This window comes from Mirounga angustirostris, unplaced genomic scaffold (assembly GCF_029215605.1).
Source record: "Mirounga angustirostris isolate CCGP_5_RB_7025 unplaced genomic scaffold, mMirAng1.0.hap1 SCAF_13, whole genome shotgun sequence".
NCBI classification, from domain to species: Eukaryota; Metazoa; Chordata; class Mammalia; order Carnivora; family Phocidae; genus Mirounga; species Mirounga angustirostris.
In genome coordinates this window covers 33,894,500-33,919,741 of record NW_026991721.1, presented here as the reverse complement: position 1 = coordinate 33,919,741, position 25,242 = coordinate 33,894,500, and the positions used below count along the sequence as shown (strand labels likewise).

Here is a 25,242-nt window from a genome sequence, read left to right as displayed (position 1 = left end):
CTGACCAGAATTGACACATATACCAGAAGGTGGTTTGTCTTTCTTGTCTTCAGGGCCTTATCCAAAACCACCATCTGTGAATTCACAGAGTATCTGATTCACCGACATTAAATCCCATGTAACATCATTTCAGAACAAGGGACTCCTTATGGCAAAGCAGGTACTAACCATAACCATGGGATTCACTGGTCCTTCTGCATACCACACCAACAAGTAGGTGCTAGCCTATTACAGTAGTGGGATAGGCTTATAAAGATGCAGCTGAAACATCAGCTTGATGACACCATTAAGAATAAGGCAGTATTGTATTTATATTCTCTAAACCAACAGCCATTAGATGACATGTTGGACTCAATAAGTAGAATTCATAATGAAGGAACCAAGGAGTAGAAGTAGTAGTGGCATGATTTCCCATCACTTCCCGTGACTCAGGGAGTTCGTGTGTTTTCTTTACTTGGCTAGAAAATTCTGGTTCTCATGAAGGAATACTTCTGCCACAGGAAATAGTAAGATTTCCATTAAATTTAAGGTTATAGATATTACCTGGTCCCTAACTTTGAGTAAGTAGACCAGCAAAAAATAATAATAAAATAAGACAAAACAAAACAAAATAAAATAAAATAAGAAATTACCAATAGAAAGCAACAGAAGCAATTACCACTGGTAAGGGTAATTACCCTTGATAATCATAAGGAGATAGGACTGCTGCTACATAATGGAGGTGAACAGGAATATGTTTGTCACTGTGATCCACCAAGCACCTTTTTTTTTTTCACTCCTACGCCCAGTTTTAGCTGTACATCAACAAGTATAGCAACATGATATAATAAATGTATGGTAGCCAAGGTCTCTAACACTTCAGAGATAAGGGGCTAGGTCACTCTACCAGGCAAGCCCCTAGACCAGCAGTGCTATCCAAGGGAGTGGCAGAGAGGAGTTGAGATGGTTAAGGGAGGAAGGAGAAGATAAGCAACAGACAGAACCTTGAAAGCAACTAACATATGAAGCTTGTGGTTCATACCACTAACCTTCCTCTTGTAAAATTTTTGATAATTGATAAATCAGAATCAGATACTGTAATAGATGAAATGAACCTAAGGTGGGATTCAAATGCAAAAGGTGCACTGTGGTTAATGTAGTTAATATTTCCACCTACATGTCTGTTCATGTGCCATCCCCCAGTTAGTGTGAGTGTTTCTTCCTATCAGTTCATAACCACTCCTTACATTGGAGAATTGCTCTCAGCTGACAGTAGACACTTCTGTACTCCCTGATGCCCCACTAGACACCTCTGTAGAGAGGTACTCCCCTGATGCCCCACTACACTCAGTGAAGGGAACAGCTCACAGATAGAGATCAATGTATATATAACAAAATGCCAGCTCCCTGGTCTGGAAAGGAAGACTACTCTGCAAAGGGAATTATGCTTCTGACCCTCCTATGGATGAGACCAAAGAAGGCCTGACTTTATCTGAGATGGCATTCTAGTTGGGCTTTTCCCCATCTCTATTCTGCTTCCCTCACTTTTCTATAGGTTTTCCTGACAAGCACTCCTTAAGAAAAAATCAAATATATCTGAATATTTGTTTCAGTCACTGCTTCTTGAAAACACAAACCTGAAATATTCTCTGACCCAACAATAATACATTTTCTAGGATACGCCCACAATAAAAAAGCATGCATATTACACCATATAACATGCACAGGAATGCTCATAACAACATTGTTCATAAAAGCCCCAAACTACAAATAACCCAAAAGTCCATCAGCTGTTTAATGGATATGTATACTTTTCTATTTCCATCCTACTGTCATATATTTGAATATGTTGTGTGGCAGATTGTATTTTCCAAAGACAGCTGCAAAAATATCTCCCACCCCATATGCCCTTCTTAAAACTTGACCTTAAACATTCCTCCCATATAGTGGTACTTTCTGTATGTCTTTCCCTTAAGCCTATTTTTTCTCTGTTGCTGGCTTTAACAACAGAATATGGAGGAAGTGATGCTATGGGATTTCTGAGGCTAAGTCATTAAATGCCATGATTTTACCTTGATTTCTCTGGATACTCACTCTTGGAACTGAGCCATCCTGAAGCCCAACTAGACTGCACAGAGAGAGGGCATGTAATGTTTCAGCCAACTTTCCAGTGGCAGTCCTAGCTCGCAACCAGCATCAACTGCTGGATGGATATGTGTGAAGGAGTCATATGGCTCCCGCCCCAGCCACTGAATCACCCCCAACCTTCATGTATTCCCTGTTGAGGCCCCAAACATTCATGGAGTAGAAATAAATTCCTTATTGTGACCAGTCCACATTCCTATCCCACACAGAATCAATGAGAATAAACAATAAAATCACTGCTTTATGTAACTGATTTTTTTGTTTTTATACAGCACTAATAAATAGAATATAGTTATACAGTAGTGAAAATTAGCAATGAAAAGGAGTAGGAGCATATGGATGGGTCTCATTTACATCATACTAGTGAAAAATACATATAATGTTCAGTGAAAAAGATACAGAATATATGCAATGTGAGATTCTATTGCAAATATTAAAAATAGGTGAAAATAATTTATGCTATTAGAAATCAGGATAGCAGTCACCGTTGGGGAAATGAGTAGTCATTTGAGTGAGGGGACCTCTGGAATACTGGTAAAATTCTACTTCCTAACTTAAGTAGCAATTATACAGGCATGTTCCCCTTGAGACAATTCATCAAGCTGTAACAACTAATATATTTTTTAAATTATGTATAAATAATACCAATTAAAATAAACTTTATCTTAATAAGTGTGGGAATTGAACTTCAATTTCCTGATATTTTAGATTATTTACCTATGCTATTTTATTTTTCAATTTTGTGTATGCCATTTTCTTAGGTATTTTTCTTAGGTATTTTGAGTTTCTTACATTTTCATCCAAAATAAATAAGTGACTAGTACATTTTTATCTGGATATATATGACACATTTCTTTAGTAAGTATGAAACATAAGAAATTATTTGTAAATGCTAATATATTTAATATTTGTAATTCAATAGTTTTCATTTTTAAATGTTTCAGCACTCTAGACCTAGAATTCTAAAACAGTTTTCTAAAACTTATCATTATTTAAAATTTATATATTATTCACTGTGCATTTTCGAAGTCCTGAATTAAAACTAGGCACTAATCGGTCGCCTGGGTGGCTCAGTTGGTTAAGCGACTGCCTTCGGCTCAGGTCATGATCCTGGAGTCCCTGGATCGAGTCCTGCATCGGGCGCCCTGCTCGGCAGGGAGTCTGCTTCTCCCTCTGACCCTCCCAACCCTCCCCCCTCTCATGTGCTCTCTCTCTCAGTCTCTCTCTCTCAAATAAATAAATAAAATCTTTAAAAAAAAAAAACTAGGCACTAATCATTTCTAGATCATTAATTATTACATTAAAAGATATGTGGTGTTTTAGGAGCTCTAAGAGAGGTCCAAGAGCAAAAGAGTAAAACTGTGTAGTAGATATCAAGGTTAAAGCATGGAAAAAGGTATCTGAACAAATAATTTTTTTATATATATATTTGCAAAATCCATGAAAGTTTTCTGTTGAATATGATGTAACCTCTTGCTATGAAGGAATAACTCCACATGGTATTCTGAATCCTAGAGATAACCATCTCTAAGACTATGTGGTTTTACTTGGTAAGAATAGCCTCAGACCAATATCCATGCTGTTCTTTGAAACAGTTATTTCAAATCTATCTCTTTTTAGGAATATCTGGTCATTTTAAATAAACAGTCCTTTTTCATCAGATCAACTGAGCATGAATTTGAATAGCGAGACCTGACAAGGGAAGGGTCATGGCACACCAAAGATAAATAATGGAATTAGAATCTGTTGAACTGAGATTCCAGACTTTTACCAAACTAACCACGTAAGGCAGAAGATATGTCCATCTTAACAATAGATGAATTTGAAGATAAATATTTCCCAGATACAACACAGTTGATTAAATAGAAAATACAATCTTTGTTAAACGGAGCTTGTTTGTTATACAACCTCATGTCTGACCTGATTTTTATGAAATATGTTTAGATGACACTAGAAAAATATTCAAGAGGCAGACCAAAGAACTAATTAATTAAATTCAACAAGTTGATTGCAAGTACAGATTACTGACAATTAAGAATTTTCACTGTTATTTTAAAATATATTTCTGGGTTTTGAAATATAAGGAATAATGGAGTGAGGATTAAATCTCGTAATATGCTGCTTCTTGGTGATGTAATTCATTAGAAACACTCTGTCCTTTGCAACAATTGCTATTGTCATAAGGTAGGACATTACAGGGCCTCTGAAAACATTCTATGTTTTAGTGAATGTTTTGATACACTCTTAGAGAAGTTGATAATTTACTTCTTAGGGATTTTGAGACTTATATACCAAAATTTTTCTTTTATCTTCATGGAATACATATTTAAGACATTTTTTAAAAAGCAGACTTTGAAAGCCAGTTTGGCATAGTGAGAAGACTATAAGATTTGGAATCAATCATCCTAGGTTTGAATAGTAACAACAAATTGTGATCTAAGCAAACTTAAGCAATTTATTTAATCTCTCTGAAGTGTAATTCCTTCCTCTGAAAAATGTAATGTATAGTCTTTATTCCAAAAGTTTGCTCTCATTATCAAATAACACACTGAACTTAAACTAAGTGCTTATGCATTGGCTAAAAAAGACTTAAAAAAGTCTATGATATACTTAGTGCACTAAATTTCTAAATTTGGAGAAAACTGTTGAATATCAAAGTACAGTTCTGTTTCTGCACAGTAGCATTTTTGATACTGAAAAAAAAAAAAAGCCATATTCTTCGATTTCCAAAACAACAAAAAAATATTTTGTACTATTTTATTAATTTCCTTCTATATCATAATAAAGATATTAAAATTAATATCAAAGATATGTTTCTTCAGGGTCCCAAATCTTGCATAGTATTTAGGAACTGAAATACAACTAGGTTGTATTATCTTCTTATTTGAAAAATTTCTCTAACCCATCACTGTGTGAGAATCATAGAAATTGAGCTAGAAAAGACTTAACATGGATTAGTTCCAGCCATTTCTTCTTTGAAAATGTTAGAATGTCTCCAGAAATTTAAAACAAAACAACTGAGGAACCTGGAAAAGATGGCAGAGGCGTAGGGCACCCTATTTCAACTGGTCCCAGGATTGAGCTGGATTACTACCAGACCACTCTAAACACCCACGAAATCAGCCTGAGATATAAGAAGACAGATCTGGATCACTACAAACAGAATATCCCAGGCAGTTGGTTTTGAGGTACAAAGCTGGGAGCCGTGATTCTGCGGACAGATATCGGAGGATAAATGGAAGGGGAATGGAGCCAAGCTGTAGGGATCCTACACCACCAGTGAGTGACAGCCTCCCACCACTGTTGTCAGGGCACAGACTCGCAGACCGGTAGAGGCGAGGAAAGGACTCTAGATGGAAACCAGAGTGGTGGGCCCACACATGTGAACTGGGGGCAGCTGGCAGTTTTAGAAGCGCAAAGGGCAGAGACGTGCCCCGACGTGGAGGCGAGGACTGGGAGCACTGCTGAGGGGTGCACAACCCAGGATGCTGCAGTTTATATCAGCACAGACAGAAACGGAGATAGTGTGGCCTGGAGAGCTCACTGAAGAACAGACTGGAATCTCTCAGCTCTGAGGCAGAGGGCTGGAAACGGTCTCTTCTGCTCTGACTCTCGGAAGAGAAGTGGAAAGCCGCCAGTGAAAGCTGCCAGAGAGTAAGAGCCCCAAAAAACTGGTTTTCACTGACCCATCCCCACCACAGTGGGGCAGGACAACTCTGCCCAAACAGGGTTTCCTGAGTAACAGTGCGGCAGGCCCTTCCCCCAGAAGACAGGCTGGGAGAAAAAGAGGCCAGCAACCCTAAGGTCCCTATAAAACAGATGCACCTTGCTTGGGTTGTGGTCAATAATTTGGACTCTATACATTCCCTCAACCACCCCTCAACAGAATGACTAGGAGAAGGAACCCCCCCAAATAGGAAAGACTCAGAGACTATGACTTATGCCACAGATTTACAAATGGATTCAGATATAACCAAGATGTCAGAGATGGAATTCAGGCTAGCAATTGTGAAGACGATAGCTAGAATGGAGAAATCGATTAATGGCAACATAGAGTCTCTAAAGGCGGATATGAAAGCTTAATTGGCAGAACTTAAAAATGCTATCAATGAGATCCAATCCAATCTAGATAATCCAACAGCTAGGGTAAGCAAGGCAGAAGAACGAATTACTGATCTAGAAGACCAATTAATAGACAAGAAGGGAAAAGAGGAGGCTGGGGGGAAAAAACAACTCAAAATCCATGAAAATACAATCAGAGAAATAAGTGACACCATGAAACGTTCCAATGTCAGAATTTTTGGGATCCCTGAGGTGGTGAAGAGAGAGAGAGGACTAGAAGATATATTTGAGCAAATCGTAGCTGAGGACTTCCCTAATATGGGGAATGAAACAAACATTCGCGTCCTAGAGGCAGAGAGGACCCCTCCCAAGATCAAGGAAAACAAGCCAATGCCCTGGCATGCAACAGTAAAACTCGCAAACCTTAGAACCAAGGAAACCATCTTAAGGGCAGTTAGGGGGAAGAGATTCCTTACGTACAGAGGGAGGAACATCAGAATAACGTCAGACCTATCCACAGAGACCTGGCAAGCCAGAAAGGCCTGGCAAGACATATTCAGGGTACTAAATGAGAAGAACATGCAGCCAAGAATACTTTATCTGGCAAGCCTGTTTTTTAGAATGGATGGAGAGATGCAGAGCTTCCAAGACCAGCAGGAACTGAAAGAATATGCAACCACTAAGCCGTCCCTGCAAGAAATATTAAGGGGGGTTCTATAAAAGGAGAAAGACCCCAAGAGTGATCTACAACAGAAATTTACAGGGACAATCTATAAAAACAACACCTTCACAGGCAAGATGATGACAATAATTTTATATCTTTCAACAATCACTCTCAACGTGAATGGCCTAAATGCTCCCATAAAATGGCACAGGGTTGCAGATTGGATAAAAAGACAGGACCCATCCATATGCTGTCTACAAGAGACTCATTTTGAACCTAAAGATTCATCCAGACTCAAAGTGAAGGGATGGAGATCCATCTTCCATGCCAAAGGACCTCAAAAGAAAGCTGGGGTAGCAATTCTTATAACAGACAAATTAGATTTTAAACTAAAGACTGTAGTTAGAGACACAGAAGGACACTATATCATTCTTAAAGGGTCTATCCAACAAGAAGATCTAACAATTGTAAATATCTATGCCCCCAACATGGAAGCAACCATCTACATAAGCCAACTGTTAACCAAAATAAAGAGTCATATAGATAACAATACGTTAATTGTAGGAAACCTCAATACTCCACTCTCAGCAATGGACAGATCATCTAAGCAGAAAATCAACAAAGAAACAAGAGCTTTGAATGACACACTGGACCAGATAGACCTCATAGATATATACAGAACATTCCACCCTAAAACAACAGAATACTCATTCTTCTCGAGTGCACATGGAACTTTCTCCAGAATAGACCATATACTGGGTCACAAATCAGGTCTCAACCCATACCAAAAGATTGAGATTATTCCCTGCATATTCTCAGACCACAATGCTTTAAAATTGGGATTCAATCACAAGAAAAAATTTGGCAGAAACTCAAACACTTGGAAGCTAAAGACCACTCTGCTCAAGAATGTTTGGGTCAACCAGGAAATCAAAGAACTTAAACAACTCATGGAAACCAATTAGAACAAAAACACATCAGTCCAAAACCTATGGGATACTGCAAAGGCAGTCCTCAGGGGGTAATACATAGCCATTCAAGCATCACTCAAAAAAATAGAAAAATCCTGAATTCACCAACTAATTTTACACCTTAAAGAACTAGAGAAAAAGCAACAAATGATGCCTAAGCCATGCATTAGAAGAGAAATAATTAAGATTAGAGCAGAGATCATTGAATTAGAAACCAGAAACACAGTGGATCAGATCAATGAAACTAGAAGCTTGTTCTTTGAAAGAATTAATAAGATTGATAAACCACTGGCCAGACTCATCCAAAAGAAAAGAGAAAGGACCCAAATTAATAAAATTATGAATGAAAGGGGGGAGATCACGACTAACACCAAGGAAATAGAAACAATTATTAGAAATTATTATCAACAACTATATGCCAATAAATTGAGCAACTTAGATGAAATGGATGCCTTCCTGGAAATCTATAAACTCCCAAGACTGAAACAGGAAGAAATCGACAACCTAAATAGGCCAATAGCCAGTAACAAGATTGAAGCAGTGATCAAACACCTCCCAAAAAACAGAGTCCAAGGACTGATGGATTCCCTGGGGAATTCTACCAAACATTCAAAGAAGAAATAATACCTATTCTACTGAAGCTGTTTCAAAAAATAGAAACAGAAGGAAAGCTTCTGGACTCATTGTATGAGGCCAGCATAACCTTAATCCTCAAACCAGGCAAAGACCCTATCAAAAAGGAGAATGTCAGACCAATATCCCTGATAAATATGGATTCCAAAATTCTCAGTAAAATCCTAGCTAATAGGATCCAACAATACATTAAAAGGATCATCCACCACGATCAAGTGGGATTTATCCCTGGGATGCAAGCGTGGTTCAACATTCGCAAATCAATCAATGTGATAGAACACATTAATAAAAGGAGACAGAAGAACCATATGGTCCTCTCAATTGATGTAGAGAAAGCATTTGACAAAATACAGCATCCTTTCCTGATTAAAACTCTTCAGAGTATAGGGATAGAGGGAACATTCCTCAAGTTCATAAAATCCATCTATGAAAAACCCACAGAGAATATCACCCTCAATGGGGAAAAGCTGAGAGCCTTTCCCTTAAGATCAGGAACACATCAAGGATGCCCACTCTCGCCACTATTGTTCAACATAGTACTAGAAGTCCTAGCAACAGCAGTCAGACAACAAAAAGAAATAAAAGGTATTCAAATTGGCAAAGAAGAAGTCAAACTCTCTTCACAGATGACATGATACTTTATGTGGAAAACCCAAAAGACTCCACCCCCAAATTATTAGAACTCATCCAGCAATTCAGTAATGTGGCAGGATACAAAATCAATGCACAGAAATCAGTTGCTTTCTTATACACTATCAATGCAACGGTAGAAAGAGAAATTAAAGAAACGATTCCATTTACAATAGCACCCAAAACCATAAGATACCTCGGAATAACCTAACCAAAGAGGTAAAGGATCTATACTCTAGGAACTACAGAACACTTATGAAAGAAATTGAAGAAGACACAAAAAGATGGAAAAACATTCCATGCTCAGGGGTCAGAAGAATAAACATTGTTAAAATGTCTATGCTACCCAGAGCAATCTATACCTTCAATGCCATCCCGATCAAAATACCAATAACATTTTTCAAAGTGCTGGAACAAACAATCCTAAAATTTGTATGGAATCAGAAAAGACCCCAAATTGCCAAGGAAATGTTGAAAAAGAAAAACAAAGCTGGGGTATCACATTGCCCAATTTCAAGCTATATTACAAAGCAGTGATCATGAAGACAGCATGGTACTGGCACAAAAACAGACATACAGACCAATGGAACAGAATAGAGAGCCCAGATATGGACCCTCAACTCTCTGGTCAACTAATCTTTGACAAAGCAGGAAACAATATGCAATGGAAAAAAGATAGTCTCTTCAATAAATGGTGCTGGGAAAATTGGGACAGCTACATACAGAAGAATGAAACTCAACCATTCTCTAACACCATACACAAAGATAAACTCAAAATGGATGAAAGACCTCAATGTGAGATAGGAATACATCAAAATCCTAGAGGAGAACATAGGCAGTAGCCTCTTCGACATCGGCCATAGCAACTTCTTTCAAGATACATCTCCAAAAGCTAGTGAAACAAAAGCTAAAATGAACTTTTGAGATTTCATCAAGATAAAAAGCTTCTGCACAACAAAAGAAACAATCAACAAAACAAAAAGGCAACCCACAGAATGGGAGAAGATATTTGCAAATGACACTACAGATAAAGAGCTGGTATCCAAGATCTATAAAGAACTTCTCAAACCCAACACCCAAAAACTAAATAATCAAGTCAAAAAATGGGCAGAAGACATGAACAGACACTTCTCAAAAGAAGACATACAAATGGCTAACAGACACATGAAAAAATGTTCATCTTCATTAGCCATCAGGGAAATTCAAATCAAAACCACATTGAGATACCACCTTATACCAGTTAGAATGGCAAAAATTGACAAGGCAAGAAACAACAAAAGTTGGAGAGGATGTGGAGAAAGGAGAACCCTCTTACACTGTTGGTGGGAATGCAAGTTGGTACAGCCACTTTGGAAAACAGTGTGGAGGTTCCTCGAAAATTTAAAAATAGAGCTACCCTATGACCCAGCAATTGCAGTACTGGGTATTTACCCCAAAGACACAGATGTAGTGAAAAGAAGGGCCATATGCACCCCAATGTTCATAGCAGCAATGTCTGCAATAGCCCAACTGTGGAAAGAGCCGGGATGCCCTTCAACAGATGAATGGATAAAGAAGATGTGCTCCACATATACAATGGAATATTACTCAGCCATCAGAAAGGATGAATACCCAACTTTTGCATCAACATGGATGGGACTTGAGGAGATTATGCTAAGTGAAATAATAACCAATTATCATATGGTTTCACTTATTTGTGGAACATAAGGAATAGCATGGAGGACATTAGGAGAAGGAAGGGAAAAATGAAGGGGGGAATCAGAGGGAGAGACAAACCATGAGAGACTAGAGACTCTGAAAAACAAACTGAGAGTGTTAGAGGGGATGGGGGTGGGGGGATGGGTTAGCCTGGTGATGGGTATTAAGGAGGGCTCGTACTACATGGAACACTGGGTGATATATGAAAACAGTGAATCGTGGATCACTACATCAAAAACTAATGATGTATTGTATGGTGACTAACATAACATAATAAAATAAAATTTTAAAAAATAAAACAAAACAATTAATGGATATTTTTTGGATAATCAAATTCATATTCTTCCTATTCTCTCTGTAGTGAATATAGACCATGACATAATAATTAGGTTTTCTATCTTCCAACTTGCTGATATAGCATACTTTTCTTACAGGGCTTTCCCCCCCCAGAATAGAAAAGGTCAATGACATTCTTCAGAATTACAAAGAAACCTAAAGGCTTTTCTAATTTCAAAGACTGGACTCTTCCTAATAAAAGACTAAGTCATCAATTATAATAGAAATGAAGTGTGTTGTTGTGTCTTTTTTGCTTCTTTTCCTTTTTCAAATGTGTTCCTTTAGAGTCTGGGGTTATCATCAGGGAGATATTAAGGTTCTAGGGAGTAGATAAGAACAAGTCACAATATATTTTAAAATGTTTTTAGCCTGTCTAGATTGGCTTAAGGGGAAAAAAGACAACCTATGATCCCCACTCATTTTTTTTTTTTTAAGATTTTATTTATTTAGTTGACAGAGAGAGACACAGCAAGAGAGGGAACACAAGCAGGGGGAGTGGGAGAGGGAGAAGCAGGCTTCCCGCAGAGCGTGGAGCCCGATGCGGGGCTTGATTCCAGGTCCCTGGGACCATGACGTGAGCCGAAGGCAGACGCTTAATGAGTGAGCCACCCAGGTGCCCTATGATCCCCACTCTTAACAGAGTACAGGACAACATGTACATAAATACAAAAGAATGTCTCAGCCTCAGAATTCCAATTTAGAACATTCACATTGTGATATGGGAGGGACAATACTTAAATCTAATTCAAACTTTAAGATTAATAATAAAAAATTCTCCTAGAGGCGCCTGGGTGGCTCAGTCTAAGCGTCTGCCTTTGGCTCGGGTCATGATCCCGGGGTCCTGGGATTGAGACCTGCATTGGGCTCCCTGTTCAACAGGAGGCCTGATTCCTGTCTCACTTCCCCTGCTGTGTTCCCTCTCTCTGTCTCTCTCTCTGACAAATAAGTAAGTAAAATCCTAAAAAAAAAAAATCTTCTATTTCCTGTGTCTCAACTCTAAATCTACCCATTTTTGCCCTGTTTTATGGTACCGTAGCTGGACCTTGTAGCATTTCTGCTTTGTTGGTTACCTTTAACAGTAGGCTCTTGAAAAGTCACTGCAAATGGAAAGGATTTTTTTTTTCTAACCTAGTTTAGAGCTTTTTTTTTTTAAGAGTTTCCTGGCTAGTGGTGTGCAAGAGAACATATGGTGCACAACCCCGGAAAGTTTTACCTGCAGCAAAGCAGGTACCCTCTCTGTGAGCTATGTATGAACCCCAGGAGGTAGTTTCCCAGCTCCAGTCTATGGTCTCAGAGAATTTTTCTTCCATCCAGTGGACCTCAGACACAACAAATTTACAATAAAGTAAATATATTAAGCTTGGTGTAGGATAGGTCCCCTTCCTAACTGGCTTCTTCCTTAGATTCTTTCACTTAGCTTTAAATGTAGTAGCTGCTCCCTATATCTGTCTGTCATTCCTGTATTCTCTAGAGCTGTCTTTGCCTCTTTTACAAATTAATCTCCTCTTTACTGTTGATAATTCTTTATGTGAAAATTCCCCTGCTTGAATTATTGGTGTGCTGTTTCCTGAATGGACTGTGATAGATATTATGTCCCTGAAGCCTTCTGTCTCCCTTTTTCAGAAGCTCCTTTTTCTATATTACACAAAGGTTAAAATCAAAGACATAAGAATCAGGTTGCCTGAGTTTGTACTCTGGTTCTGCTACTTCATTTCTCGGTGATGCTTTGGGAAAGTTATTACCTCTCTAAGCCTCTGATTCCTCCTCTCCAAAATGGAGGTGATGGAAACACTACTTGCCTCATAGGGTTGTTGTGAAGATTCAGTAAATTAATTCGCGTAAGACAAGTATGGAAACAATCAATTAATGTCAGCTATTATTATTATTTCCTTAATCCCTCCTCACGGAGTTGTAGTCACAGAAAAATGTAATATACACATTCTTTCATAAATTCTGTGTGGTATATAAAAGGAAATATAGAGCGTCTAACTTAAATAGTCTGCTTAACAGGTAGCCTTTCCTAACCATCTTCCCTCTTCCCACTCCTTTGTGTTGATATACAGGACTTTATCTTTGCAATTATCACGCTGCACTGTAACCAGTTTCTTTAAAAAGCTATCTTGAGAGTCAGATGCTACACCTTGCTTATGGCTCACACCTAGTAAACACGTATGAAACGTGGAAAGGAGGACAAGCAGTAAAGAATGCATTTTTTTTTCTATCATTCCCTTCAATTTTCAAGACACAAAACTAACCTGAAATATAAAACTGACCCCATCACCTCCGATCAGGGAAACTATTTTATTTCCTGTGACACAGAAGGGAGAGAGAGCAGTACAAACCTAATAGAGTCAGGTGCCCGAGGAGGTTAAGCAGAGATCTGATATGTGCTTAACAGTTAAAGATCTATGAGCTCTGCTAATACATGCTGACTAGAGTAAACAATATTCTCTATCCCAAACCACCTCTCTTTCCTTTATTTTTAATTAGTTTGTTAATGAGCTAATGCTTCCAACGGACTGTGAAATTAAAACAATGTGCTTTCTACTGTGATTGCTAAACATTTTCACTGGACATAAAATGTGTTTCACCCTCAATGGGATTTTCTTTTTTCTTTTATAAACAAATCAAAATGACAGCATCAAAGAGGTGCAGGTGTCTGGTGGGTAAATAAATAAACATTCCCAGCATGTGGAACAATTAAATAATCTCAAACAAAATGGGATCAGAGGCAGATGCACACACCACAGGAACAACTCTTTACAGGCAAAGGGAAAAACTCCAAATGAATCTGCAACAGAGGAACTTGGCTCAGTGGGCCAGCCAATTTTGCATCTGTCCCTTTGGCAATGAAGAGTGCTCTGGACACTTTCAGTATGCACTTGGGACAGAGCTCTTCAGGCAATTCAGAGGGAAGAATAATGGACTTTAATGGAATCAGATAATGCTGAAGTGGACTCACCAAGGCAGACTCTCCCAGCAAAACCAGAACACAATATTCCTTAAACAGGCACCATACTTTCTTGCCTCTGTGTCCTGTTCCATCTTCCTGGAATCTTTTTTTCTTGCTTACAATGCCCACCCCAAATTAAATATTTTGATGTTCAAATAATATTCATTCTAAAATCTCTGAAGGTCATTTACTTCATGAGGCATTACCTAATTGTGTTAGCCCTGTGTGCATTAAAATAGCACCCTTGCTTTAAAAATGACAAGATAAAAACCTTTCTAACAAAACTTAGTATGCAAATAAGTGGGCTTTTCGGAAAAATATTTGTTGAATTTAATTTGAAGGCAGAGCATCTATACAAATTACAGGTGGGGGGCACCCAGTGACTCAGTTGGTTAGGCATCTGCCTCCGGCTCAGGTCAGATTTCAGGGTCCTGGAATCTAGCCCCCCATACGGCTCCCTGCTAGGCAGGGAGTCTGTTTCTCCCTCTCCCTCTGCTGCTCCCCCTGCTTGTGCTCTCTTGCTCACTCTCTCTCTCAAATAAATAAAAAATTTAAAAAAAAATTACAGGTGGAATATAATGAGAATAAGAGAAACAACAACAGTTTGGGAGGGTGACAATTCATATCGTGTTTTGGTGATGAGACAACTTACATGAAGAAGGTGATTTGAACCTTAAGGAATGGAAAGGATTTCAAGAGGAAAGGATGTTCCAGACAGGAGCAGACTCAGAAAGAAAGATGGGGATAAGGGATTTAGGGCATTAGAACTGAACCATTTGATTCTTGTGTGGGGTAGCCTTGAATAAACGGAGTAAGTTAAGCTAAACAAGGAGATTAAATCAAGAGAGGGAAGATAATTAAATATTAAGTATAAGCTTTGGATTTAGTCTATTAAATATTTTAAGACAACTAAAGGTTCCTAAGATTTTAAGATATTAATCTGATTCTGCACTTACTTTTAAAGTTTCAAAAAAAAAAAAAAGTTTTACATTTTCCTGGAAGAAAAAAACATAGATACTTTAAGAAAGAAGTGATGAAAAGAAACACTCTTATGCTTGTAGTTTAATAAGCAATTGGACAGCATTATCAAACTTTAGAAGAGATGTCTGAAATAGCTAATGCAAAGCAACCATTGTGCATGTGGAAAAAATAGCATTGTTCAGCTTTCCACAAAACACACTTAAGTGTAAAGAAATCTACGATGACTCATTTGAACAGTTGTGGAAAACTTGAATACAACAGCTAAGTCATTGAAAAAAATGAATCTGATGTAAAAAAATAATAACAAAGATAGAAATATATATGAACATCCTATGAAAACTTTTAAAGTCATTTGGAAAAGCAATTTTTGTAATCCTGTTGTCACATGGAACTTAAACTCTGTAAGGTAAGACTTTATATAGACCTTAGAACAGAAAAGATACTGCCCCACAGGGGGGAAATGGTTCACAGCAGTTGAATGCATTCATGTAGCTTATACTGAGTCTTTACCATGGGAAAAGAGATAAACAGGATCTGTTCCCTAATGTAGAGTAAATTGCAGTTGGAGAACACAAAGATAGAGTCAGTGGTATGTGATGGATAGCTGAAGGTGAGGGGTATTTATTTATTTATTTATTTATTTATTTATTTATTTATTTTCCAAAATCCGTTTATTAGTTCTTATTCTTACTGTGCTGACAGCTGGCATCATTAATACTTTAACAAAACCACTTAAAATTAGCCAAATATCTAAGATAGTTACATGTACAAAAGATATACAAATTAAAACCATTTAAAAAGTAATAGATACCATAATTTGTACTTGACCATAACTCTATTCAGAAATGATTATAAAATTAAAATCTTACAAAAACTGTACACCATATACTTTGAGTGATTTACATCTTAGAAAACAAAGGCAGTCTTTCACCATTACACATTTAGTGTCTCTGGCGGGTTGAGGAGAGAAACACCATGATACTTTGAACATTTATACTTTTCTCTTATTGACTGTTGTGCATGCTGCGGTGCTCTGAGGTAGGTCTGGTGAAGGTCCATGAGACAAGGCTTAAGACTTTCCAAGGTATATCCAGTCTTTTGAACTAAAGATTCAGGCCAGCTCTGTCCTGTGACTGTGCAGAGTGCTAAATGAAAAGCTGCTGCAGCAATAACTGATGGCAGATACTTTAGGTAGGGGTCAGCATCTATCAGACTTAGTTCTCCCAAAAACATTGCTAAACTTTCAACTTTGCAGTTGGCAGATGGCTGGTGCAGAAAGTATTGGGTAAGGAACTGATTTATTGTTGGTGCAGCTAGGTCAAAAGCAAGCACTTTCAAAACTAGGTGTTCCATTCTCAGGACCTGTTTCTTGGTATAAGTATCATCTGTAATGTACACAGACTGTGTGCTGGTCTCCTGTGGGCCCTGGAAAGCATAATGTTGGAAATTTCCCTAATTGGATTGAGGATCTGGGGAAGCCTTCCTGGAGGAAATGGTTGATATACTGAGTTTCAGATGACAAATGGGAACTAGTGGGGTAGAGGAGATTTAAAGTCATTCCCGGTGAAGAACGTCAAATGCACAGAAGTAGGAAGTAGCACGACATGTGGCACCACCGACAGCGTGTTATATCACGGTACCTCCTGAAGGGCAGGGCAGCCCAATGGTTAAGGCAGGTTCCAGAACGATACAAATCTGAATTCACGCCCAAGCTCTGTCCTTTATTTTTTAAAGCAGACATCATGGCAGTTCTGTCTAGGAAGTGGCAATGGAGAGTCCACCTAAGGCCTTGTTTTCTGTGGAGGACCTTAAAATAAACTTGTGCCCCTGGAGAGAGCCAGGTATCTGCAAAGATGGTTGGGAAGGTCATGCATCTCAGAGAGAAGCTGCAGAAGAGACTGTCTACCAGGAAACCTGCTTCTAGAAAAAGTTCAAAGGAACTACATTTGAGAGAGAGGCACAAAGGAAGACAAAGAAAATAGCAAGCATAAGAAATTAAAAAGATGAGTACTAAGGGATGATTTACTTAAGAAATGATGATATTCCTCTAAATCAGTATTTCCTTTGACACAGTCATCAGCTAATAATAGCAGCACCTACATATTTATTGGTTATTCAATAATTAATATATTTGATATACATTATTTTTAAACAATTGATACATTTGACTCATTCTATCAAGACCACATTGCAACTCCATTTTGCAATGAGAAGGTTTAGATTATGATCCAAAATACAAAATTAATATTATTACTTTATGGGGTCACTTTGATTTCCATCTAAAATTACATTTCTTAGATTCATCATTCACCATATTTACTAGGTTTGCATAATTGCTTGCTTTTTGCCTGTTAAAAGTAGTTATGCATTTTTTTGGATTTTTCTTTAAATATATTCATCTTCCCTTATTAATCTGCATATAGGGACAGAGGAGAAAGAGACATGAGGAAAGAAAACAAACCAGAAGAGGTAAATACTAAAATAAGATAGCTATTGAAAGCAACCAAATTTAGGGCGCCTGGGTGGCTCAGTTGGTTAAGCGACTGCCTTCGGCTCAGGTCATGATCCTGGAGTCCCGGGATCAAGTCCTGCATTGGGCTCCCTGCTCGGCGGGGGGTCTGCTTCTCCCTCTGACCCTCCCCCCTCTCATCTGCTCTCTCTCTCTCTCATTCTCTCTCTCAAATAAATAAATAAAAAATCTTTAAAAAAAAGAAAGCAACCAAATTTAAAAGAATTCCTAACAGATGTTGCTGGTACTTGTGATGGTGACACAGTTTGGATGGGATCTTATCCCCTCTTTGTGAATATGTATTCCCTTTTAGTTGAACCAATCAGGTAAGATAACTAGCTATTACTTACTCTATATGTGATATTATTATTACCATTTCAAATCCTGCTGACATTTATTTTTCTTCTCCCACAGCTGTCTAAATAGATTACTCAGGATAGGTAGATAATTTTCTCAGTAGAAGGTTGGGGAGGGGGGTTGTGGAACATGGAATCACAGAAAGTATAAAGGCAGGACAAAGGTGACTCAGCTAATTAGCACCAGAAAATCAGCTTCATGAATCTCAGGTCACTGATCTTTCTACTACAAAGGTAGAGAATTATGCTATCTGGTTTTGCTCCCTTCCTTCCTTTTTTTTCCCTTGTTGTTTAGGTTTTATCAAAGAGTCTGTCCATGAGTCTCTTTAATTTTGTATTTGTTTTTTATATTATCATTGTGCTTAATCTCAGTTAATCATATTCTTAATAATATGCATAAGATGTATGTATATAAATTGTATCAGGATTGCTTTTTAGCAACAGAACAAACTTTCAAGTGTTTTTAGTAGTGACAGGTATAAAAATAATTTTATTATACTTTAATTAGTGAAGAGAGGTATACCTCATGCAGTCTACTGCATAGAAAATATCCTTGGCTGAGTGTTCTAGCTCCTGGACAGGTATAGCATTTATTCCACTCAGGGATAAGGTTCAAAGTGTGACTCCAAGACTATAGCTCAGTGGAGGGGTGCTCAACCTGAAACTCAAAGGACCTCTTAGTAATGAGATCATTTTTCATTGCTAAGAGGAGAAGAGCTTTCTCATTTATGTCACCATGTACTTCCAAATGTTTACTTATCTTTGAAATGTGTTTATTACAACACTTCACCAATAATGTGTTTGAAATATTGGCTATGATTATTACTAATCAACAGATAAATGAACAACAGTATAGAGTCATGATTGCAGTTGCCTGGCGGGCAAGGGATCCCTTATTCCAAAACTCCAAAGGAACTTAGTTTATATTTAAAATAAGTAGTACAGATTTTACTATTTTACCAAGGAATTTTCATATTGACAGACTGATCACATCAAAATGTTCTGTTTAATTCCTAGTATATCTTTTCATTTTATTAGCCAGATATTTTTGCTCCTACCATCTTTTTCAAATATCTATTACTGCATATCATATCATACTAACCCAAAACATAGTGGTTTAAAACAATGATAATATTTTGCTCATGAATCTACAAATGGGGCATATCTCAGTAAAACAGCTTTTTTTTTTTTTTTTCTTTTTTTAAACTGCAAATGAGCATCAGCTAAGATAGCTTGAATGTTGGGAATGAAATCACCTGGAGGCTTGGTCATCCATCCGTCTGGTAGTTGATGATGATTGTTGACTGGAACTTCAGCTGAGGCTGTAAACAAGACATCTAAAAGTCTAAAAGTCTAAAAGTCTTTCTGATGTGCCTACTTGGCTTCATAACGGCTTGGTAGCTGGATTCTTCCTGAGACATCTCAAGAGGACTGAGCATAAGTTTTATTACCTTTTTTTGGACTTAACCTCAGCAGTTACACGGTGTTAATTTTATTGTAGTCACAGGCCTACCCACATTGAAAGGCAAAAAGCAAAGATCTCATCAATCACTGGAAGAATATCAATATCACCTTTTAAGACGCATATGTAGGATAAAATATATTTTCAAGGACTTTAGTGGGAAGTAAGATTTGCTACAGTCTGCCCTCTAGCCACAGCAGTTTATCATCTTTACACGTGAAAAATTCCCTCAAGATATTTCACAAAGTCTCATTTATGATGGTATTAGGTTTAGGCTGAAGGTCCAAAATCTCATCATCAAAATCTGTTCAAGTGCAGCTGAGGATCTTTGGTTCTTATTCCTTGATTACAGCTCTTCAAGTTCAATTTCCTTTATTAGAGTTGGACCCTCATTTTGATGTTTAAAAAGGATGTAGTATCTATTGAGTTTACTTCAAAATAAAATATATTCTAGTATCTGAGAGTCACATTTATGTAAATCTCATACTTTCCTCAGAAACACCCATTAATTTCAAGGTATTACTATAGAAATGATTCATAGTCTGAAAAACTAAATGTTTATAGCCACAAAATAAATTTGCACAGAACGGTCTTCTTGAAATTTTTATGGGATCGATTGTGCTTATTTACTGAGGGATATTCCACTTTGCAGTCAATATTCTCTGTATTTCCTACTACTATCTGAGCTCACCCTATGGGAACCCTTATATAATCCAGTGATGGAGAAAACAGAAGCTTAAATAATTTAACACTATGAAATACAGTAGTCTGCCTTCCAAAACATAAAATACCACAATTTTTGGCCTTTCAGATATTGATTGTCACTAAATATTAACAAAAGTAAATTTTTTCTAACTGCAGTGTAGTTTTGTAAAGCGATCTTTTACAAAACAGTCTGCAACACAGACTAATAAAGAGTTAGGAAGGTCTATTGGACATGCTGTTTCTTTTTCACATTGATCATCTCAAAGTATCATAACACACATAGGCACTGTTCCTCCCTACACTCTGACCAAAGATCATGAGTCACAATGTAGCGATATTAAGGTGACAGTATCAGTTGTCTTCAGAAATCAGAACACATTTGAGAGGGATAGAGCACGATTAGTAATTATATTAGGACAAAAGGTGTAACCCAGAATAATCCTGAGTGGACTGGGACATGTGCATAAGCAAACAGTGAGTGTACTTTGTATTTGAACAAAAGTTGGAATCCCAATTCTGCCTCTTATAAGTAACCTCATCCAATTCATTTAACCTCTTAGGCCCTCAGTTTTCTTATGTAAAAAAAATTAGAAATAATCAGACATCTCACTACTTGTATTAAATTATATAAATAAAATACTCTAAGTACTATCTGGCACAACTAAGGTCCTCAACAAATGGCAATTAGCTTTGTTATTATTGTATCCTGATTGCCTAGAATAGTATCTGGCACATGACAGATATGCAATAAATATTTGTTTGGTGAATAAATTAATAAAAGAAATAATAAATAAATCAGTGACATGCAGAAGAACTACTAGTATTAAATGAAGTCATATAACACTCAAGGTGATTCTACTACATGTCATAGTAGAACAAATAGACAAATGCAAGTCCTTGGACAGAATCAACCTGGATTCAGAGAAACTACAAAATATGAAAAAAAAAATAGACTTTTAATACTTTACCAGAAAATCGGTATACATTTTAAACCTCAGAACATTTGTGATTATGGTTTCTATCCATTTAATCTAATCATGTAAAATAGTATTTCTTTTTTCAGTTATAAAATACTTTTCTCAGTTTCCCTGTTGTGTTATTGGAGGTTTTACTGGTGAGGGTAGGATAGATTATGTTGCATTATAAATGACAAGCTATAAACACAGGTTTTTCTTAATGCATTCACAGACATGGTCATGGTTATATATTATGTAACAATCCATTTGTATCCCTTGGCAGATTTTACAACAGAAACTTTTCAGGCCAGAGAGTGAAAGGGATGACGTTTAAAATATTGAAAGTAAGTCATTGTTAACCACAGATTCTGTAACCAGCAAAACTGTCCTTCAGAAACAAATGAGGGATAAAGACTTTTTGAAACAAAACCGAGGAATATCATTACCACCAGACCTGCCTTACAAGAAATGCTAAATGGAAGTTCTTTAAGTGGAAGTAACATATCCATACCCCAAGTTCCCTGGCTCAACAGGGCCACAGGCTTTGCTCTGCAAACCTTTCGGCTAGAGCACCCCTGGGCTGCACAACTTTCAAGTGTTTTCACCAGCCCTTCTGGTCAAATGGAGCCAGAATACACTCTCCACCACAGGTAAGGTAATGGTACAGACCCCCTGCCTGAGTGGAAAGAGGTGGGGACACTCTAGGCTATTTTTATTTCCCTGAGCAGTCTCTCTAGTTGGGAGGGGCTGGGAGCTACCCTCAGTCTTGGCTATGAATTAGTCCTCCTGCATGCATGTAGTACAGGAAGCTTCTATGCCTGGTACTGGCTTTGTTCTGGGGGTGATCAGCTCTGCCTGCCCAGCTTGAGCACTGCTAGACTATACAGCTTCCGGGACTGGTCAGGAGCTCTCTGATCAGGTGGGGCTGGAAGACATTCTTCACAGGGGGTGGGGCTATGATTCAGCACCTTGCCTAAGCATGGGCAACCAGGGCTTTAGGGTCAGCAACACTCCTTGTTTCAGGATCTGAATCAGGCCAATCAGTACCTTGCTGAGTTCCCTGATCAGAGTCTGTCCCTGATTTAATTTTGTAGATGAGCAAAGCCGCTGTTTGGGATTACTACTTAGGCACTGGAGGTATCAACCTGGTCTGCAGGGATCTGTGTGCTGGTTGTTGCAAGCCCCTCCCCACTTTCTCTGTCATAGTCAGATTCCCAGTGGAATCTGCCCCACAAATTCCCCTACAATTCCCATGGTGAAAGATCAGAGTAGGGTCTCCCACAAAGTGACCCACAATGCTGAAAGGGGGGAGCTAGATGTGTCCCCTGAGTTCTATTTTCCCACTGAAGGAACTAGAGGTTCAGAGACCTCTCCACATGGTGCTGCACTGGCCTGGGGAAGGGGTAATGTGGTCAATGTGTAGCTGCTTTTCTTACCATTCTAATGTGATCTGCCTTTGTCTCTGAGGTGCAAGAGGGTGCTTCCGCATTGCCTCTAGGATTCTCTTAGTGGTGCCTTGTTCTTGAATAGATGTTTGTTGTTCTTGTGAGGAGGACCAAAGTCAGGAACAACCTATGTCACCATTTTAGTAATGATATTCAGCCTCCTTATTCTTTAATATCACCCCATAATATTTTTTTATGTTCTTTAGAATAGTATGTTTAAGAACTGTGTAATATTCTATTAAATTACCTAAATTAGTTTCCTGGGGCTGCCCTAACAAATTACCACTAACTTGGTGGTTTCAGATAACAGAAATTTATTCTCTCACAGTTCTGGAAGCCAGAGGCCTGAAATCAAAGTTTCAGGAAAGTTAAAGAGGGAAGTAGAATCCTTTACCACTCAATTATAAGCTTTGAAAATTTAGGTTATGGAGTTTCTGGATCCATTCTTTAGCATATTTCTACCCATCAAGTTTCTCAGAAGCTGGCCACAGTGTGAGGACTTGAATGCAAGCAATTTATTGAGTGCTCTCGTAAGAAACTTAGAAGAGTGAGGGAAGCAGGAAAGAGGAGAGGAATCTAAGTAAAGGTATAATTTCAAGCAAAATCTTAGCCTCAGCTTCATCATGGTTGGGATTTCTAGGGGTAAATTCTGCCTTAGATTTGGTCCCAACTGGGGACATGTGAACTAAGTTTTATTACTTCTGCACTAGCACCTCTCCAGATTAGTGCAAACTTGGGCACTTCTAGATCCTTGTATGTATAGAGAAATGTAGCTGGAGTAGCTGAAGAGCACTCCTCTGAGGACAGCCGCACTTGCTATGGTCCACCCTTTTCATCTCTCTGATGCACTTCCATCTCACATTAAGTACACCGTGTCCTGCCAAGGCTTCTTCAAGATGATGTTCCCTCACAATTTCTGGGGCAAAATTTACAATAGGGAATATGAAAGATGAGTAATCCCTGACTACTGCTGTTTATCCTGAAATTACAACTGATACTGATTTTACGCTCCTACCAGCTGTTCTTGATTCTATTCATCCTACTCTGGCACCTCTGCTGTCAAAGAAGTTTTCCTGGTGAGAAGCATTTTGACTCCTGAGTGTATTCCCAAATTAAAGTTCTAAAGAGGAGATGTACTGAAGAATGTTCATAGTAGCACTACTTAATGGGGGGGGGGGGGGAGAAGTAAGAACAGATTAAAAAGTAAGAGAAAAGAAAAGGAGAGAAGTTAACAAAAAGACTGAAAATGCCCACAGATGAAAAAATAATACGGTAGATTGATTGTGATATATTTATGCAATGAGATACTTTATGCCAGTGAAAATGAATTTTTACGTGCAATAACATGAATACATTTTAGTGATCTAATGATGAGTAAGGAAAATATACAACTGCCTTTTTATAAAGTTCAAAAGCACATAAAACAAACGATGCATTATTTAGGCATACAATATATATCTGCAAAAAAATACAGTCAGAATAGTGGTTTCATCTGTAGAGGAGAAGGGGACTTAGGATAGGAAAGGTCTATATACACATATAGGAGTAGGTAAAAGGTTGAATGGTGAGTTTAGTAATACTCATTATATTAGCAAATTAAACACATAAATGTAGGCCAAAGATAACCATGTATCTACTACCAAGGATTATCACTAATCTCTCTGCACACCTGAGTTCCAATTAAAAATGAAGTTTCCAGATTGACTGGTTTGAATGTACAGCTAAGATTGAGAGCCACTATACTAGATGATCTGCAGTGCTACTCTGAGTTTCCTTTTTTAAAAAGCTGAGGCAAAAAATACAGGAGAGATATTTAATTTGTGCAAATACTGGTATGTGATATTTGAGGGGATGAGTTTTTTTTAATAATCAAAAATTTTAAATATTTTATTTTGATATATAATAAAAGCATGAAACAAAACATACCAAACTTGATCTCATGATATTCATTCAAATACTAAATAAATGAACTTCTTCAATAGGAGAGAAATAATGTCTATCAGTAGAATGATTTTAACATTTCTCCTGAAATGGAGAAACAGCTCCACGGAGTCATATAACCCAAGTAATTCAATTACATACCTCATTAGTAAGTATGTAGAAAATACAAAGTTTCACTTAAAGGAGTGAAAAATCAAGGGATTTCTTAACAAACTCTAACCCCCATTTTAATCCCCTTATTTCAACAATGCAAGAACCTGTTTGTTGATTCACATGGACACTTTGACCACTTTAACACAAAGAAGAGCCACAGTGTAATAATGAACCTGACATGAAGATAAATGACTCCAATTAGCTTCCTCATTAGTTTTAACTAAGATTACTTCTTTAGTCATGACTGATTTATCTCCATTTCACTTCTCTAGAGCCTCAGGAAGTTGTCTGCCAGATTAAAGCCAGGTGAAGAGAGTTAATTTAAAATCTAGACAGTCGTAAAAAAAAAAAAATAAAATAAAATCTAGACAGTTGTCTGCTATTTTCCCTTGAATCAATCTGTGACTGGCACTCAAGAGTGGATTTACATACATGTGCTTTCGCCATTATCCCTATAGAACAAGGATCAGCAATATTGAAAGTCAACATTCACAAAGTATAGCAATAAGTGTGCAATGTATGTCTGTTTCATATGATGAAGAAAAAGCTACACATTTTCAATAAGTACCTAGAGAATTCTTGAAAAATCCTAGATTGTATTTAAGTTTTTGATGGTCTCACTCTCAGTTTCACTTTGTGATTACACCACAGAGGGTAGGGATT

General features: G+C 37.7%; 1 protein-coding gene across 1 annotated transcript; it reads right to left on the bottom strand.

The window, feature by feature from the left end:
- Window positions 1-15,737: 15,737 nt before the first annotated feature.
- Window positions 15,738-25,026, bottom strand: LOC123858012 (cyclin-A2-like). The gene is made up of 2 exons (XM_045895282.2): window positions 25,012-25,026; window positions 15,738-16,477 (listed from the first exon to the last, which is right to left on the bottom strand). The coding sequence occupies exons 1-2, from the start codon at window positions 25,024-25,026 to the stop codon at window positions 15,986-15,988; spliced, it is 507 nt and encodes a 168-aa protein (XP_045751238.1). The 3' UTR covers window positions 15,738-15,985.
- Window positions 25,027-25,242: the final 216 nt, after the last annotated feature.